General features: G+C 39.9%; 1 protein-coding gene across 1 annotated transcript in view; it reads right to left on the minus strand.

Annotated features, from left to right (window-relative positions):
- Positions 1–20,208, minus strand: part of LOC309559462 (cytochrome P450 2H2-like) — a 39,859-nt gene extending 19,651 nt beyond the window's left edge. The window contains exons 1-6 of the mRNA XM_082262734.1: positions 19,953–20,208; positions 17,876–18,038; positions 8,358–8,507; positions 4,083–4,243; positions 2,726–2,902; positions 2,104–2,245 (exon numbers count right to left, since the gene is read on the minus strand). Of these exons, the coding sequence (XP_082118860.1) occupies positions 2,104–2,245; positions 2,726–2,902; positions 4,083–4,243; positions 8,358–8,507; positions 17,876–18,038; positions 19,953–20,135 (976 nt within the window). The 5' untranslated portion in view covers positions 20,136–20,208. The remainder of the gene's footprint in view (positions 1–2,103; positions 2,246–2,725; positions 2,903–4,082; positions 4,244–8,357; positions 8,508–17,875; positions 18,039–19,952) is intronic.
- Between the last annotated feature and the right edge of the window lie 201 nt (positions 20,209–20,409).

Genomic DNA, 20,409 nt, shown 5'->3' on the forward strand with positions numbered 1-20,409 from the left:
GGATATCTGGTGAGTGCGATATCGGACGGGGACAGGAGTGAAGACACTGGGGTTCACTGCATGTTGTGCTTTAATCTGAGTGTTACAACACCACACAAGGCATTCCACCTGTAGCACGAGAAGGCACAGCAAGAGTGGATTTTAAAAGGACACTGTGCACATTTTTTATTCACAGGACCTTATACTTTTTGTATTTCTATGAACTAATTTTTATGAATTATAAATAATTTTTTCACTAATAATGTATGATTTTTTTTATATATATGTATTTACTAAGTGAGTGAATATAGGAAATGCCGAGCAATATAAAGTGCTCAAAACACTTATAGATATGTATATGTGCAAATGTGATCTATATATGTGCAAAATATATTCAATAGATAAATATCATGAATTTGGTTATATAAAGTGCATTCAATAATGATATAATGACAATATAAATAATAAAACATACAGTGAAAAGGTGACTTAAATTTTCCTAGTGCTAAGTGCAATTAGTATTTCTGCAGTGACAATAAATATTAATATTTGTAGTGATAATCAATCAAAGTGCATGCCGTGCCTATATATATAAAACCAATGATATAATACATCAACATACGCTATTTTACCAAGTGAATGCCAAAAGATAAATAGTGCAAAAAGTGTCTAGTGTTATTTTTCAGTGCTGGATATTGCACTTCCCATTGGATTCTGGAGAATAGTCCATTTAAGAATGTGCATCCAATAATGATTTAGAGTGACCTCCCCCGCAACACCCTGTGAGTCTGGGTTCTCACCTCCACTCCTGCGACCTAGTGGTTAAGCTAGGTCTTACAGCGCAGATTGCCCTAATTAGGGTCACCTTTCGCGGAGCCGGTGGTCTGTTGGTCTCCCCGGGGGGTTATTTCTCCTTAATTGGTGTCCCTCATAATGCCCTGCGATGTTTACGTGAAAAAATGGGGGGATTCCAGTAGTGCTTATATCTTTCAGACAAATTTTATTAAATAAAACAATAATGTACTCACATTTAATGGGTGCTTCAATTGCACCAATCATAAAAGCATCTTTAGTAGCAATTGGATGTGATGGCGATCTGGTGGGAATGGGGATCCTCTATGTGCTGCTCCTTTTCTGACTGGAGTTAGCTGTGATACGGTCCGGGCCCCTCCCCTACGCGCTCGACACAGGGTCACCGTGTCTTCTAAGGGGGATATGATAATCCTGAGAGGTTATTAGAATTGATCCCGTTTAATAAAAGGAAATACAATCTTGCTGACCTTAATTTCTTGGAAAGATAAGTTGACCTTTGTAAAAAAATAAAAATAAATGCACCTCTTTTTGCAGGTATTAAAATATGCACCTCTTATTTTTTTTACTATGAGTATGCAAATTGTTGCACCCGCGACCAGCAGATCATGGTTGCAATGCAGAGCTCTTGCAGACAGTCTGCGTAAACTGTCTGCTCGCACTTTGTACCAGCAGGCAGTTACACTCTGACAGGAAGCTACCTAGAGCACTCAACAGCGCCCTGGTAGTTCATTGAGAACTACAAGCCAACAGCCACAAAGGCTTTCAGTACTTGTAGTTTTCACATTCACATAACACTGTAAATGAATGACGCAGCTAGGCGGAGAAGATCCCCTGCTCACTGTCAAAACTAGGGAGTGAGGTGGAGCGGGGGCTGTTGCATCTGTAACATATTACAAAAGGAGAACTTATCCTTTAAGCATCTATAATTTAGGGTGAGCAGCCATATTTACTTTAAGGTGGTGGAAACATTTCACTAGATTTCACAGTGAAGTGTCATGTGAAGATTGGTTACAAACTTTTTCAGTTGGTTTTAATTGGAACTCATTATCATATTCACTGGTTATGGACTAATAATATATGGACTAAACATATATTATTATGAACTTGTTTGTTAAGTATCTGCACACTTATTTGTAGCACAGGTTTTTTTATTTAAAATTTACACTTTTGAAACTGCTTTTGAGCGTGGCACTGGTGATGTTTGTGATTTGAAGAAAGTTGGTAAGGTTGTGTGCTGCAGCTTTTTTTTTTTTACGTTGATCAAATAGTTGAGCGTGAGAGGTTTAATTTAAAAAGATGGAGTTACAGTACCTTGTATCTCAGGGTATTTGAGTAGTATCAAGAAGGCATATCTTAGTGTTACACTTGTGGTCTCAGTCCCAGCAAAGAACAGGTCAATAACTGTTCCTAGTAAATTATCCCTATGAAATTCTGTTTTTGGGTTGTTCTTTTCCTGAAAAATATTTTCAATATCATTTTAGCAAACAAATGGGACATAAGGCTACCATAATATAAGTAAGTCTCCGCTAATTATAAACCAGGCTCCTACCGTGGCTCATACTGATTTTTGTTTTTAGTCTGCTTCTTGGTGGAGCGTAGGAATGAAAAGAACCCCCTCCAGCTTCTCACCTTTTCCCAGCAGTTTGGATAGCTGCCATTAGGGCAGAGGCATTGGACTAATCATTAACTTTTTACTATAACTCCAACAAAATAATAATCAATCAGTACACTGGCCAGGAATACCTTTTACAACAGCAAACTACCCTAGAATGTACAACTGAGATATTGTATATAAAAGTTACAATATGGTATCGATTAGCACTTTTGTACTTCATACAAGGCACGCAGTAAAAGCTGAAAAAAAACTGTTAAAGCATTCCTTGCATTAAAAAAGAGATCAGATTCTAGAACAAGAATTAAAAATCTCACTAACCTCTTCCATTTTTGTGAGGAAACAATCTATGAAGTCACGAGGGCAATTCTCATCCAATGTTTTTTTGTGAGACTCCACAATTTCTTCTATAAACTCTTTAAGTTTTTCAAAAATTGGAAAAAGCTTCTGATGGGGGCCAGGGACACGGCTCATTAAGGTTGGGAGCAGATTCATAAGCTGAAACGAAGTTTTAATGCAGGTTTAAAAAAAATGTGCATTATATCTCCCTTACATTGTAAACATACTGAACAACATTACCAAAACAAATCGCCAATACTGTATGCAAAGTTTTTCATGTCTATTGCTAACCAACTGCTATCCTTTTAAATTTTTCTTCAACCGGTGCTGGGCCTCAAATGTCTTGTGTGTGTATTAGACTGAAGTTTAAAAACTCATACTGGGTCCTATTGAAAACACAAAACTATGTACAAGGCAGAAAATAATCCATATCCTCGCCTCCTGGATAAGTCTACACAAGCCAAAAGTGTAGGGACCAGATAGACCACATAATATTGGCATGTGATATTATTAATAACTCTGGGCACAGCTGAGAGCAGACTAACTCCTCTCCTACCTCCTGCTCCATGTCAATCACAGAAATGTTGCCATGATGGATTACACTTTAGCCACTGTTGGACAGAAATCATGGACACATTCATTTACCAGTGGACATAATTGGGGACAATTTTTTTTGAGGACAGCCCCCTAAAGTTGGCAACTGCCTCCTGACATCTGGTCAACCTAGCCAAAACTCAAAAACAAAAATGTTATGTATCACAGCTTACCAGTCTTTGAATGTAGCTGTTGCAATATTTATTTTTTCCCCAGCTTTCTACCTTTTCTGGTAATCCACACTTCCTATTCCCAGTTGGCTACACTCATTTTTCCATCCGTATCACTGACTTTATCTATGAAAGGAGCCATAGTTGTCAAACTGGCTGAATGTCAAACATGTTCACCTCCATTACAAGGTTGATTGATAAGGATGTTTATGCTTTCTTTTGAGCTCTCTGAAAGGGACGAGGACATTATATTTCTGGCCAGATCATCTGTTTTTTTCTCTACTTGCTGAAAATTTTCTTAGCCTAAAAAAGGAAAATGAATGGAGCCATCCCATCTAAGGACTAGTAAGCTTCAGTTATTTTTGGGGTTAGATATGCTTTAAAAGATAAAAGAAGAACTCACTTAAGCACAGACTTTGCAGCACTAGGAAACTGGGTTTAATTTTCACATCAAGGTACACAACCTGCATAAAGTTTCTTTAATGTTTCTTTTACATTTATAAAACATGTCATTGCTGTAAAATAAGCATAGTGTTTATACACATACAATTGTACAATATATACAGCACATTTACCTGGGCTGATCGGCAGTTCAACAGGATAAAAAAATCTTGAAGAAGTGTCAAAAGGGTCACAAACTTCTTGTCTTCATATTCAAATCTTTCCCCAAATACAATGGAGCAGATGATATTGGAAACAGCCTGTCTCAGCAGATGAGTCGGATTTATTGGTTTATCTGTTTTTACACAAGCAGAATAATTTTAGAACTTTTATACCCAACATCAATATCTATAATTTAGAAAACAATTTTAACAATTTTAACCTGAGAACCTTGGGTAAATACTAAGAGATGACACAAAAGTCTGGCATAAACATGTTGGGGCTGATTTACTGAAGAAGTAGAGCATTAGTGTTCACTTTGCAAAATGTATTTTTACTCATTTTAAAAATGAGATAAAGATAGATGCAAATTTACCTTGCTATGTGGCCTTTACTCCTTTAATAATTCTTAAAAGGTGATATGCAACTGTGTAGTTCTGTCACCATGTAATTTTTCTCACCTTGTACTGCAGCCTTCTCCAATCCAAATGACTAGGAGGTATAGGTGTGAATGAATTCTACCTGCTGATTGTTATAGCAGCAACACCACCTGTCTCCAACCTGGTCAGGCCAACACCTGCCATCTGAGGAATAGGTTAATTTTCTAACTCAAGGCTTCAGTATTACAACAAAATGGTGCCAGTCCACACACTGCCTCAGCATATAGAGACCTCTACAATTAAGCCCCTACTGGGTGAAACATGTCAGGGGGTTCTTTTATGGGTAGGAGACCAAGCAGAAGCCATTTTTAACTAAGAGTAGTTTACTATATGCTGAGGCAGTGTGCGGATGGGCACTATTTTGTTGTACTCTTCGATGTATCTGACGAGCCAGAGCGTGTGTAGATGAATCCAGAGGTCCAGGAGAAGCTGACTGGAGGAGCTGGGGCTGAAGTGAATCTGGAAAAACAGTGTCCATGAGTACAGAGGAAATTGCCCAGGGGTCTGCCCAGGAAGGGGACCACTCCAGAGTGTAGATTCAGTGGACGGGTGTCAGCCAGAGAGAATGGGGGTGCCAAGTTAGAACCCTGAAGATAATTATAAGCTGGAACACTAATATTATCTTCATCCAAGTGATAGGGTGAAGCAGCGGCCTTGCCACATCCTTAAGTCAGATGTCCTCAATACTGTGAATAGTTACTAGTTGGAGTATCCAACTTATCCCTTCTCTCATTCCAGTTCTAAATAAAACTACAAAACAACATCCCCTGGACTGATCATTGACTGAGCCAAGGACTTAAAATGTTAATTTTCTGCAACCAGTTGCCATGGGTGACCCAGGGAAATCCTAAGGTGTAATACTCAGCAGTCCTCTAGGGGGCAGTACTACATACATACGTATAGCATAACATTAGTGTCTTATCATCTAAATTTTACAGAAGCCATTTCAGATTTCTTCAGCAATATAGATGATAACCCTATGATAATTTACTTAGTTCAGATTTTTTAAATAACTTTTCTCCACAATAGGTTTATAGCGCCTTCTATGATGTGCAACTATCCCTGGGCAAGGAAAAGAAAAAAATCAACATGATGTAGTAAAACTTAGATTTTCTTTTTTTTCTATTTGTTTCCTGCAGTCTGTTTGCTGTTCCCCTTAGGGGTTCCATCATACATACGCTCCCACACTTGCAGGGAGTGAGTTGAGCATTATGGACGCCCATGTTCCACCATATCTGTAGCTGATTTTTAGTGAGTCAGATTATATAATATGTTTAATATTAAATGTTTTTGTATTTTGCTCATATTTATTTCTGTTTACATTGTAAACTACTACTGTGATACCTCCATTCTCCTAAAGGAAGCAGTACTCCCCACAAAACATGTGGATACTCCTTGTGGCCCTCCAATACATTACTTGCAGTGCTGATTTTATACATCTTCTGGCTTTTGGTTTATTCAATATACTAAGGGGAGTTTATCTACTGTTATATGAAGGCAAACATATTCAATTTTAGATGTTAAAAATTTAATGGCCATTGTTATAGACAAATAAAGTTTGGTTATTTTATTTTTTGTTGTATGTGTCCATCATTTTTTAGGATTGTCTTTATACATGCATTAGAGGACATGGTAGCCCCCTGTGTCTTCTTAACCTATTTATATATTCTCTTCTACCCACCCATAAGAAGTTCTTTGATACTGTACTGTATATGCAATTCAGTTTTTCTTTGTGATTTTTGTAATTTGCACATCTTTTTTTTTAACCACTTCAGCCCCAGAAGTTTTTACCCCCTTGATGACCAGGCCATTTTTTGCAATACGGTACTGCATTAATTAATTACCAATTGCATGATTGTGCGACGCTGTACCCCAAAAATATATCCTATTTTTCCTACAAATAGAGCTTTCTTTTGGTGCAGCAATAGCAACAATTTTGAAAAAAAATAAAAAATTTACTTCCTGCTATAAAACACATCCAATAAAAAAAAAAAAAAAACAAAAATCAAATTTCTTTATCAATTTAAGCCAATAAGCGTATATTGATTGTGCAAAAGTAATTGTGTTTACAAACTATAGGATATTTTAATGGCATTTTATTTTTATAACTTAACTGACACTTTTGACACTTTTTTGGGGACCAGTGACATTATTACAGTAATCAGTGCTACAAAAATTTGCACTGTTACTGTACTAATGACACTGGCAGGGACGGGGTTAACATCAGGGGCAATCAAAGGGTTAAATGTGTCCCTAGGGGGTGCTTGTTAACTGTGCGGGGGTTGCTCTGACTGGGGGAATGCAGAGATCTGTGTTCCTGCTTAGCAGGAACACAGGATCTCTATCTTCTCCCCTGTCAGAACGACAATCTGCCTTGTTTACATAGGCAGACTGAGGTTCTGCCTCTCTTGGGAACGATCCCAGGTGGCCGGCCAACATTGGGTCCGTCAAACCCGCTGATTGGCTCCCCCGTCTATCCAATCAGCACGCGATCGGGCCTTCAGCAGCGCATGCATGCCCCCCTAGTGACTATTGCACAAAATCATGTACAGGTACGTAATTTCATGCAACAGAGCTGACCTGCCCCAGTAAATGTACGTTAGGCAGTCGGCAAATGGCTAAAGCTAAAGTTTATTGTGCTTATAGTTTACCTTTCCTTGTTTCTCCCTCCCCTATTGTGAACAGGCTAATGACATTTTTGACATTTTTAAAATAAACAAATAAAAATATGAATAAATAAAATCTTTCTGTTTTCGTTGCATACCTCATTTTAGACCCAGTATTGTTATCATCAGGTCTCTGTGCTTCTCTATGCTATGCAGGTAGACCTTGGTGAGTGGAAGGGGCCAGCAGGGTGTTGTGCATAGCTTTCTGAAAACATCACTGCATGTGTTTGCATGCAGATTGCCCCAGGTAATGCCCACATTTGATTCTAAACCCCGATGATTAAAATAAATGAAATCCAATGAAAGAAAGGGGCCAACAGGAGCAGTAAAACTGGGAAGGAAAATGATAGATGAGGTCATCCTCCAGCCGGAAAATGTGGTTGGGTCTATTTGAATTGCTGAAGCTTCAAAGTGTAAAGTGAAATCAGAGCAAGAAATTTCAGTAGAGGAGAGGAGCCTGTACAAATGTGCAAGTCTGAGGTAAGGTTAAAGGTTAAATATAGCACAGCAGAAATAGTTATTTAAAATGTTCTAGTAATATACTGTACATTGGTAATTAATACGGTAATTTCTTATGTTTTTCAGATATAATCGTAAAGGTCACTGAAATTAAGCCCCTACTGGGTGAAACATGCTAGGGGGGTTCTATTACAGTATGTGTGGGAGACCAAGCTAAATCCATTTTTAATGAAGAGGAGTTCACTATATACTGAGACAGTTTGCGGACAGGCGCCATTTTGTTGTAATCCTCAATGTGTCTGACAAGCCAGTATTCAACCTGACCAGCAACTGCAAACACTGTGGCCAGTCAGTCAGTGCATTGTGAATTAGTTCCTACTGTGCGTTGCTGAAATTTAGGAGGCATCTGTCAATCCCTAGAAACTCATAAAATACAAAGAAGCAGCTTTACAGCCCCCCCCCCCCATCAGTGCCTAGACTTTTATTTTATAACACATCACATGCCAGGGGATATAATCCAAGTAACCACTACCATATAAAATCATATTGTCACATCTGCATAGCAATTGGGATCTTTGGAGTTGGTGCTAGATAATAAACAGTTTGGATCAACAGGGTTGTGTTATTCTATGTAAAAGTGGGTTTAGGGTCAACGTTGTGCTAATTCAGCATTATCTCCACCTACCTTTGCTTTGCATAAAGCTGTCACTGAGGCACTGAGCTTCCTCCTGGATCCTTTCCTCCACACTCCTCTTCCCCATCCCAAAATTTCTCAGTGTTGTTAGGGAAAATCGACGGATTATCTTCCATCTCTCTCCATTGCTCATGATGACCCCTAAATGAATTGAAAGGTTTTATAAATGTTGCTCTTGAAGACCCTGTAAAATGCAAACATTTTAAACAATGGCCTATTGACTCCCTCTGTATTGCATGAATCCCACCAGGGACACTATTAGCATGGAACTTGTGGGTTCTCACTGTCTTCGCATGGGTTTCCTCCTATCAGGGATGTAGATAAGGGGGGAGTCAGGAGGGTCTGAACCCCTCCTAGGGCAGAGTATGTTTGTGAAAAAATAGGAAGCTGTGCTCCCGTCTGTAATTGTCAATGGACTGGAACAAGCTCAGGGAGGTGGGCCGGCTCGGTTCGGGCAGGGGGCAGGTCTGCTTGGCTCGGCATGGAAGGAGGGGACCTGCTGGCCCAGTGCACACTGCACGGCCGGCCACATAAAGGTGCTTGGCATCTTTTCTGCTAATTTTAAATATCCTGCAATGAGGGGGAGGGGGAGGGGAAGGGGAAGGGGAAGGGGAAGGGGAAGGGGAAGAGAATCCTGCCCTCAGTGCCCTGGTCTGCACCAAAAAATTTACAGAGGTCAGTGTGTAACGAAACTTCAATCAGCAAAGCGCCGACAATGATCAATAAGGTGAGGGAGGAGAGAACAAGTTTTTTTTCCCCAGTAGAAATGAAGGAAAAATGAGGAGCTGCTAGAAGTGCCTCCTGTTACTGTACAGCCTGTGTTCCTCAATTATTACGCACCTGCACCCTCAACCCTGCACTGTATGCAGGAAACCCCTCAATTCTGCACTCTGTACACAGCACACCTCTTAACCGTGCACTCAGTACATAGCGCACCTCTCAACCCTGCATTCAGTATGTAGTGCACTTCTCAAGCCTGCACTCAGTACGTAGCTCTCCTCTCAACCCTGCATTCACTATGTAGTGCAACCCTCAACCCTGCAGTCAGTATATAGTGCACCCCTTAACCCTGCACCCTGTACATATCATACCACTCAACCCTACACTCGGTACACAGCACACTCCTAAACCCTGCACTCTGTACATAGTGCGCTCTTTAACCCTTCAGTTTGTACACAATGCATCCCTCACCATTAAGCCACTCCCACTGCTAAGAGTTTGATCACACCCACATTTTACCATATAAAATGTCTGCTAGGACAGAGTATGTGAGATTGCCATGATCACCATGAGGAGGACATCTGCAGTATTCATGTGGTAGGGTCCATACATGTCTGCTAGTATCTCACTTGTAACACGGTAAATAAAGCATAATTTTGGGTACACAGGCTGAGTCAAGTTTTAAGCACCTCCCACTAGTAGCACAATTTGCAACATGCACAATTTGTCACAACCTGGCAAGTTTGCTAACTTTTGTCTTCTGGGTACCTAAAACTGATCCCCCTCCCAGGAAAGAAAAGTATCTACTGCCCTGCCTCCTATTATATGAAAATATATTTATACCTTAAGTGCAAAGCTTTTAGTAAAGGAGACCTATTTTCCTTTTTGAGTTCACAAGTAGTGATGGACGAACATCGGCCAGAGCGGTTCGCGAACATCAGCCGCAAATTTTCTCAAAAGTCCACGAACCGCAAGCTTGCGGCGGGCCCATTGACTTTAATGGGAGGCAAACTTTAAAAACCTTTAGGTCATATTTGCAGCCACAAAAGACTTAATAGCTGTGCACAAATAGCCCCAGCACATGGACAATGTCATAAAAGAAGTATTGCAATAGGAAAAGTTGCCCTAAATTTTTTTTACAGCAAAAAATATATATATTTTTTTCAGAAATCAGCCAGAACTGACAGCAGCCGGTAAATACATGTCAAATACATATAGGGTCCATTCACACATCTGTAAAATGGATCCGCATCCATTCCCCAATTTGGCGAAACCTTTACAGACCCATTGATTTTCAATTTGAGTCTGAAAAATTAGGCATTCAGAGGATAAAGAAGTAAGTGTCGGCCATTTCAGGCCCCAAAAATTAGCCCACATGTGTTTACCTGACAGCTAAGAACGTTGTATTCTGTGGCTGAAGGTACATTAGGCATTCACAGTATACAGAAGTAAGTGTCGGCCATGAAAGGCCCCAAAAATTAGCCCACATGCGTTTACCTGACAGCTAAGAACGTAGTATTTGGTGGCTGGAGGTACATTAGGCATTCACAGGATAAAGAAGTAAGTGTCGGCCAGTATAGGCCCCAAAAATTAGCCCACATGGGTTTACCTGACAGCTAAGAACGTAGTATTTGGTGACTGAAGGTACATTAGGCATTCACAGGATAAAGAAGTAAGTGTCGGCCAGTATAGGCCCCAAAAATTAGCCCACATGGGTTTACCTGACAGCAAAGAATGTAGTATTTGGTGGCTGGAGGTACATTAGGCATTCACAGGATAAAGAAGTAAGTGTCAGCCAGTATAGGCCTCAAAAATTAGCCCACATGGGTTTACCTGACAGCTAAGAATGTAGTATTTGGTGGCTGGAGGTACATTAGGCATTCACAGGATACAGAAGTAAGTGTCGGCCAGTATAGGCCCCAAAAATTAGCCCACATGGGTTTACCTGACAGCTAAGAACGTAGTATTTGGTGCCTGGAGGTACATTAGGCATTCACAGGATAAAGAAGTAAGTGTCGGCCATATAGGCCCCAAAAATTAGACCACATGGGTTTACCTGACAGCAAAGAAAGTTGTATTCTGTGGCTGGAGGTACATTAGGCATTCAATAATTGTCGGCCATGAAAGGCCCCAAAAATTTGGCATTCAATGGACATGAAATGCCTTTTATGCCGCTGAATTTAGCGAAGACAAGGACCAGGAATTGTTGTGGGTGGATGGCGGTCTGGCGGATATTTGTGGCCTGTCATGAGGAATTTCAATGAAACATGGTCTACTGGTCACATGTGTTGAATTTCTCAGAGATCCATGCCTCATTCATTTTTAAAATGTGAGGTAGTCTACACTGTCATGAGCTAGGCGAGTGCGCTTATCGGTCACGATCCCCCCTGCTGCACTGAACGTCCTTTCGTACAGGACACTGGATGGGGGGCAAGCCAACAGTTCCATTGCAAACTGTGCAAACTCTGGCCAGAGTTCAAGCCTGCCCACCCAGTAGTCCAGGGGTTCATCACTCCTAAGAGTGTCCACATCGGCCGTTAACCCGATGTAGTCGGAAATTTGTCAGTCTAGGTGTTCCCTGATGCTTGATCTGGAGTACAGCTGTCAATGGTTCGGCTGAAAGAAGGATCTCATATTTGAAGTGACCAAGATATCTTCAAAACGCCCTCTTCTTGCAGGCGCTGTTGACATTCCAAAGCCCAGTCACTTTTGACATTCCGAAACTTGATGTGAGCTTTGATGGAGATGATGCAGATAATCATGTTTCTCCAAGAAGAGATGACAGTGATTCTGTCTCCCACACATGTACGTTTACATATTATTTGAATTAACATTACCTTTTACAAATTTTGTTTGTTAAATGTATTTATTCCTACAGGTCGTGGTGTGGATAGTGGCACGATTTCAAGGATGACAATGGATTTGTTCCACTGCTGTCATGAATTAGAAAAAATAAGGGATGCAGCAATTGGTTTATGTCACAAATCGCAGGACTTTATAGACGTACTTGGTAAATTCTAGAGCTGTAGTGAGAATCATGTATGTTGTTACTGCCACAGTCTACTATAGTTGTGAATATTAAACAATGTTGTAATATTTTTTACACATGTCATTGTTATTGTCCTTTCACCTACAATCTACAAGGTAGATTTGTTGGCATCTTCAGATGCCTCTTTTAGAAGGTTGACCCATAACTACTTCTTCATAGGAAGGCCTTAAACAAATTATTAGATGCCAAAGCCAAGAAATCTTTATTTTTTGAAGGTTGACCCAGATGCCTCTTTTGCCTGCAAGGTATTGCAGGCTGCAGAGAATGTTGAAATGGTGTGCAGAAAATACTGTAGTAACCGCTTTTTCATAGAGCTTGTCATCTCTGATATTGTGCTCAGACACAGGGATGCAGGTTGCCTTCCAAACCCTCCAAAACCCTTACCCAATCCCTGCCCCCCCTCTTTTGCCACGTCTGATCAATCCGCTAAAAATTATGTTTATTTATTTTGTGCAATTTGATCTCCTCACCTTGAATCTAGATAGAAGACAATGACACCTGCACGTATGTTAAAATAATGTTCAAACTCGAATTATGTATAATTGACATTGTTTTCAGTGTTCACTTTTTCTTTACTTGTCAAGGTCAATTATACCCAATATTGTCCAACATAGCAGTAATGTACTTGTTTCCAAAAAAGAGATATTGAAAATAATTCAACATAACCATTTTTATAACACTGCTTATTACGTCTGCATACATACAGGATTGACTCAAGGTCCTCAATGATGGCACACCTCGACACACCTGTTGTTTTGTAACCACATGTGAAATGTGGTTTGAATACATCTGGGGTGCCAAGGTTAACACTCACTGCTAGGTGATAACATAGAAACTAGTAATGCAGATGCAGGGTGTGTGCTAATTACTACTTTAATTTCTGTATTATTACCCAAAGCCAGTCCAGTAAAGTAAAATTAAAGGTGTCTTTTTAAACTGCTATGAAGAGAGCTTGTGTAGACATGATAGACAAATGTTCTATTTGTGAGAAACAAGTGTATGAATGCTATATCGGCACATAGCCAAGTTTGATTTTTGCAATAATGTTTGATAAATCATAGTGCAGAATGTGTCCTTAAACACATTGAGATTTTGGAAACGCCCTTTGTCAATGTGGATTCTGCAAACATTAACAGGTGAATTTAAGATGACATTGTTCAAAGTTCCTTGACTGTACTGTACTGTGTTTATGCACTTTAATGTTTGCAAATGTTAACAAACCAATAAAACGCATTGCACCAGGGAAATTATGTGCAATTTTATAATTGAAATCGTTATAATTAACTTTTTCTTTCAAAATGTGGCAATAAAGTCTATTTTTCTATTTTTGGAAGTAATGGTTCAGTCTCTTTATTATAACATCAGAAATGTGTTTTATTAATTGTCAATATGTATATGATAATTGATCTACAACGCTTGGCTATGTGGGGACGCAAAAATATAAGACAAGAACATCACAACGTATATATTTTTGAAATATTTATTATACTCAGAACATGAAGGCATATGATATAAACAGAAAACATGTAATTAACCAGGGCTCAAAATGTTCAAGTCCTGAGCTACTAGCCAGGCCTTAAGGGTTACTTGCCACCAGTTGCTCCACCCAACTCCTACCCTGCCCCGCCCCTAATTCTGCCCCTAAACATGCCCTCATAAATTATCTCATAAAATGACACTGTTAAATGTAGCTTTACCTGTGCCCGTCAATGCAGCTTCACCTGTGCCCGTCAATGCAGCTTCACCTGTGCCTGTCAATGCAGCTTCACCTGAGCCCATCAATGCAGCTTTACCTGAGCCCGTCAATGCAGCTTTACCTGAGCCTGTTAACGCAGCTTCACCTGTGCCCTTCAATGCAGCTTTATCTGTGCCCGACAATGCAGCTTTACCCGAGCCTGTTAATGCAGCTTCACCTGTTCCCATCAATGCAGCTTTATCTGTGCCCGACAATGCAGCTTTACCTGAGCCTGTTAATGCAGCTTCACCTGTGCCCATCAATGCAGCTTTACCTGAGCCTGTTAACACAGTTTCACCTGTGCCCATCAATGCAGCTTTATCTGTGCCCGACAATGCAGCTTTACCTGAGCCTGTTAATGCAGCTTCACTTGTGCCCATCAATGCAGCTTTACCTGTGCCTGTCAATGCACTGGCCAGTGCAGGGGAAGAGAGAGAGAGGAAGAGGAAAGCTGGCTGGATAATCACAGAGCGTGGATCATCCAGCTGTAACAGCTTTAAATCTAATTGCCGGGCGCTCGCCGACATACACAGTCCCGCCTCCTGGCCAGCTCTTTTGATAGACGTCACACGTCCTGGTTGGCCACGTGTTCTGTCTATCAAAGAAGCTGGGCTAGGAGGCAAGTGCCCGGCAATTAAAATTAAAGCTGTTACAGTGGGATGATCCGCGCATTGTGATTATCCAGTCTGTTGGCTGGCCAGCTTTCCTCTTCCTCTCCTCTCCCTTCCCCTGAGCGGCTCCCGGAGCAACCCCACACTCGCCCTAAATAATTTTCCACTTGAAAAATGCGAGCAGGCGAGTACAAAATTTGAGGGCTGGGTATTAATAATCAAGAAACATTAGCTATTAATGAATACATACTGACTGATGTTTACATGTCATTTTGCCAATCCACTGCACCTATTCCATTGATATAGTGCATGTAGTTAAGCCTGTTTTGTCTAGCGCTTTGTGTGGCTATTCGAGGATGGCCTATGCCAATTGGGTGTCATTACCTCAAGAACTTCATGCTCCTTTGCACGAGATGTGTTCCCTGTCCTGGCTGGATCCTCATCAAATTGATGTGCAGAAATGTATTTATCTGCATGTCTTCGGAGAAAATTATGCAAAATATAGCAACAAAGAACAACATTGTTGACTTTATATATTTCCAGGTTGATTGTTTTTAGGAAAATTCTGAAACGATTCGCCATGATCCCAAAGGTGTTCTCCATCACACGCCTAGCCCGAGAAAGTCGATAATTGTATATTCACTGTTCCTCTTGTGAGGTTGCGCAAAGAGAATGGCTTCAAAACATTTTCTGAGAGCGCAAAGGCGTCATCTGCTACGAATACAAAGTTGAGGTTTTCGATGTTCTCCTCACAGTTGGGCAAATTTAGGGTTCCATTCATCAACCTTTCATAAAATTTGGTCTGATCTATTACACCTTCATCTGAATTACGGCCATTCTTCCCAATATCCAGATTGATGTACTCGTAGTTAGCATTTACAACTGCCATAAAAATGATACTGAAAAAGCCCTTGTAATTATAATAATAGGAACCGGATTTTGGGGGAGGGCTAATTCGAACATGTTTACCGTCCACAGCTCCTCCGCAATTTGGAAAATTCCACTGCTCATTAATTCTAGTGCGATTTCCTTCCACTCCTATGCAGTTGTAGGGAACTGATAACATACAAAAAGAAGAAAATATTTTTGAATATCAATATATATGTTTTTAGGTTTTGGGATTTGAACAGGTATGTTCAACAATTATCAATTCAGTTTAAAATACATGTATATGTACCTTTATGTATTCATCCTGGAATACTTGGATGATGTCATGACAAGTTTTTGGTATGATGACTCCAAGAGCTTGTAGGGAGATGCCAGTGGTGAATTTCAGATCCTGTAGGCTTTTGACCATGGCCAGATATCAAAATGTGGCAATTAATCGCTGTTCTGCTGTGATGGCTTCTCGCAGAATGGTGTTCTGCTTTTGTATGTATGGCTGCACTGTATTCAGGAGTATATGGAAGCACTCATCTGTCATCCGCAAATAATTTCTGAAATCATCAGGATTGTTTTCTTTCAATTCCCTCAATAGTGACATATGAGAGAATTTGTCACGGTTCAGCAGCCATGTCTTGCACCAGGTTCTGCTCTTTCTCTTCTTTTGCTGCTGCCTTTGGATAGCCAGAACTCCAAGACCAACTATTGCAAGGGTCTCAGTTTTTTGGATGTCCATCTTCCAAATCGTTTTGTCAGGAAAATGGCGATAAACTGACGAATAATCCGAGGTGCACCAATAACACGAACGATCCGAGAAAAAAAGTCACGACACATCAACAAGATGTAACTCAAAGGCATGGCCTCGGGGTCACACGTATACGTACTTACATCACATTCTACATTCAAACGTCCCAAGAAAAACAAGAAATCGGACGAGAAATGTTGTGAACGTTATGCACTGTCAACTAAAAATGGTTATGACTGCTGAGCAAGAGCAAGAAAAATCGGACGATACTTCGTCTGATTTTCGTCAAGTGTGTGCGAGCCATTAGATGCCAGGCAGGGGGTTGTAAAACTTCCAGCAGTATCATAAACAGTACTTAGTGATGAAAACAATCTGATTTAAATCCAATGTCTGTGCTACACAGTCATGGAATGCAATATAATTAACAAGAGAAAACTTTCTATTTTACAGTACAATTGACAGAAAACAACCCAAAGTTAGATGGAAAGCCGAGAATGTTAAATGGCAGACAGGGGATTGTATAGCAGGGTCATTCAAACACTTCAATATTCCTTCAGAAGACCTCTCAACTCTCAAGCCCTTTGATTGGTTATGTTAATTCTGTAAACACCCTCTTCAGGGACAATAATAGATGGCTGATTTTGCACTTTAGGGCTCCCACTTGTAATGGTAAGGAATGCTAAAGGTCATTCACGATAAATCTGATACATCATATTGGACTTACTCTGCAGCAGATTGGAATTAAAAGTTAAGTGCTTTTCACTTTTAATCCAGGTTTTTTTTACTGTTACTAATCTTCTGTTTTGTAATACATTTTCTGTAAAACAGCCATTTATAGGTTTTCCTGGAGAACAAAAACAATCATCTCTTAAGAAACTCCCTAAACTCTTACTTTTCAAAAATGTCCGAGTACCTTGTATGACATATGCCTTTGTGGGGAAGGTGGTATATGAGGACCATTTTTGGGTCCAAGGCTGTTCAGCTCCTGATAGTGATGAGGATGTTGTTCATCCGACTGATAATTAATGACTGCATAGTGCGGTGCATACAACTGATTCATTACCAGCCTTTATTAGTTAGGAATGTAGTATACAGCCAATGCCAACAATATTAATCTGGTTTTGGGATAAACTGGAGTGGATGCACATTGACTTGTGCTGGCTAGCAGAATCGGCACCAGTCAATGAAAATTCAGTCCCAAGCCAGTTTATTTCATTTTGTTTAACCTGGCTCTAACCAGGAAGAAGGTCGAGGCATGAACCTCGAAGAAGGAGGAAGCCACATCCCCACAAACATGTTATCTATAAATCAATCAATTGTGCAATTGTTTATAATAGGCACTCCTCAGTACACAACCAATAATCAATCCCACTTGCTATTCATAGTTAGTGAAGTATGTATGCACTTGACCTATTAGGCTTCTGCATATTTAAGAACAGGGAGATAACTCTCTGCCTTTCAGTTTCAGGGAGACATTTGTTTCATAATTGGCCAGAGTAAATCTTATAGGGCCCACCAGTGTTTTGGCGTCCAATCTTATGACCCCCCCTTCTACCACAAAAAAAAAAAAAAAACACTGTAAGCATGTTCCAATACAAGAACAAAAGATTTTTATGGAAGGTTGGCTTCACCGTGTGTGCTCTTCCATGTTAGATGTTTAAATTTAACAGCTTTGATCCCATGTTTACAATATAACAATTACAGATAGTCTCTAATGCAAACATATAACATCAGTTAAGGATAATTATTTTGTTTTTAGGATCTTACCGAAATCTTTAAAGAAGAATTCTATTAAATCGGCACCCCCTCTCTCACTGAACACATCACTGTGATCCACCAGAGCCTCCTTCACAGCATCATAGCCAATTAGCATGATCGCTCGATTGTTGACCAGGTAGAGTGTATACACAGGTCCATACTTTTTACCGAGCTGTTGATAGAGATTTGAGTTTTTAAACAGAATTGTACAGGTTCATGACAAGCTGGGACTGGAAGAATTTGAACTAATGAGCTTCTAAAAACTGTCTTGAGGTATTAGGCTGGTCCCAGGCATGAAGATATTTCACCAAGACCATTTCACCAAGATATTTCACCAAGACCAAGGCATGGAGACACATCTTCTTGCTTCACTTACATCACTGAAGTGCTAGGACCCATCTCAGTCCTTCACTCCTCTGCAGCCTATTTTTGTAATTTGGTACCAGCTTTGTGTGTTCTATTTCCATTACTGTTTGGAAAAGGCAAAGCTGAGCATACAAGTCTATGAAGGTCTATGCACCCCATTGAAGATCTTCTAGCGTGGGGGTTGACAGACCCCTGCAGATCTGAAAACCCCCTAAAATCTATAGTCAGCTTTCAACAGTATATTGACAATAGAAGAAAGAAGAGAATATTGCAGCTCCTCTAATTTTTGGACCCTTATTCAGCTTATTAGGAGTACAGACAATCGTGTCTCTTGTTCACTCAGAACAGTCAGCAGACAGCACAGAGCTTCTCCTGCATCCCTACTGAAAGGAAATCAATCAGAAGACATATAGGCAGGGCATGGTGTCTCATTGACCTGTGCCATACTCAAAGAGACCAGGCAATAAATAAGCGGATACTGCATGCAAGGAAAGTAAAACAATGAAGTGGGTCACAGAGTGCCATTAGGGCTCATTTACAGAACTTTATTGAACGGTCACGACTAACATTTTAAATAGTTCTATTAAGCGTAGCAGCATTGGGATGCAGTGTTTTGCATTGTAACCCGACGGATTAAAAAAAAGTACTTAATTGACACTGAAGAAAACAAGGCATTTTGCTATATCTATGTACAGGGCTGTGCTTAAAATGACTGCCTGCACAGCCCCATTGCATCTGGTGTGAACAAACCCTTATTCCCAGGCTGATTGATCCCTGTTCTGATTTGCTATTAGTCTGAGCAGCATATATCCCAATTGTTGATCTTTTTTTTGTTTATTTTAGAAAGTTAGAGCAAAGACAGTAATCCAAGAAAATAAAGTCCAAGGCACTTACGGTTACCTATTTAGTTAGAAATTCCAAAGGCTAAAAACAATTTAAACACAGATGGCTTCCTCACTTGTAATCATTCATGAAAGAAAAATCTTGGGATTGTTATTAATATAATATAATAATATTAATTTTGTTTTTGATGAGATTAGACACCATATAGGTTTTAAATTTAGTATTGGGTATAAGGAGTGCGGCACATTGATGTCTTTGGTTTATGTATTACACACATTTTATGGGAATGTGAGACACGCTTGCGGCTGTCATTTTTAGATTTTAATATTATATAGGGTTACTCGCAAGGTTTTTTATTCATTTATAATGAACTGAGAATACATGGTAAAGGTGAAAATACGCAAAAACCATACACATAAATGTGGTTATTGGTTACTATGGGTAAGCTGTCAAACTTTCATGACCTTCTAACTCTTCAAAGTCCACCAAAAGAGGACTTTTGTAGTGGCAAGTCTATGGCAGTCCTCAATGTCTCCTTTGAGACCAGGACGATGGAAGAGCGGTGCTGCATCTTGGATAATGCTGGAGCAGTGAGAGGAGTCAGGTACATGTTTAGGGACAGAAGGAGAACAGGTTGCCGGGCATTTTTTGGTAAAAGAAAAAAACAAAACTTTTTTTTAGGTATAGAACCACTTTAAGTTTTGGGAGTGCTTTCTACTTATTCTGCTAATTTCCCCATGAATTGGATATAAATGGAACTCATAGACTGGAAAAGGTAGCAGCTTAGTTTGCATCTTTTCTTGACACTATTAAAGATTTCTTCCTAGAATACATGAAAAGTGCATTGGTTTAGAATATTCAGTGTAATTACACTTACCTTAACCAGAGATTGTGGCATTTCAGTGGTACTGATCTGCAGAATATTCCCCAGAAATGGCAGAGGGGTCGGTCCTGGTGGCAAGTCTTTTTTCTTTACATTTATCCACCATTTAATGAGGTAAATCAGGAGAGTGACTCCAGAAGCGAGGAGAAGTGTTGCTGCCACATTCACCGCCATCATGAAAATAATCTCTGTGTACTCACTCTAAACCACGATCTGCTGTATTTATTTGTGAGACGAAGTTTGACAACATTCCAACTAAGATTTAACCACTGAGGACAGGTAGGGTGTGTTGGAGTTTGGTCCAATTACAGGCACATTGTGTAACAGATTATAAAGCTTTCCTAATTGTTACTTAGCCTGCAGGTCTTTACATAAAATATGAATGTGTTATTTATTAAATAAACTTTTTATGTTGTATTATTCAGGAGTAGATCAGCATAAAATGGATTGC

Source organism: Pelophylax lessonae (genome assembly GCF_965119305.1).
Source record: "Pelophylax lessonae genome assembly, chromosome: 7".
Taxonomy (NCBI): Eukaryota; Metazoa; Chordata; class Amphibia; order Anura; family Ranidae; genus Pelophylax; species Pelophylax lessonae.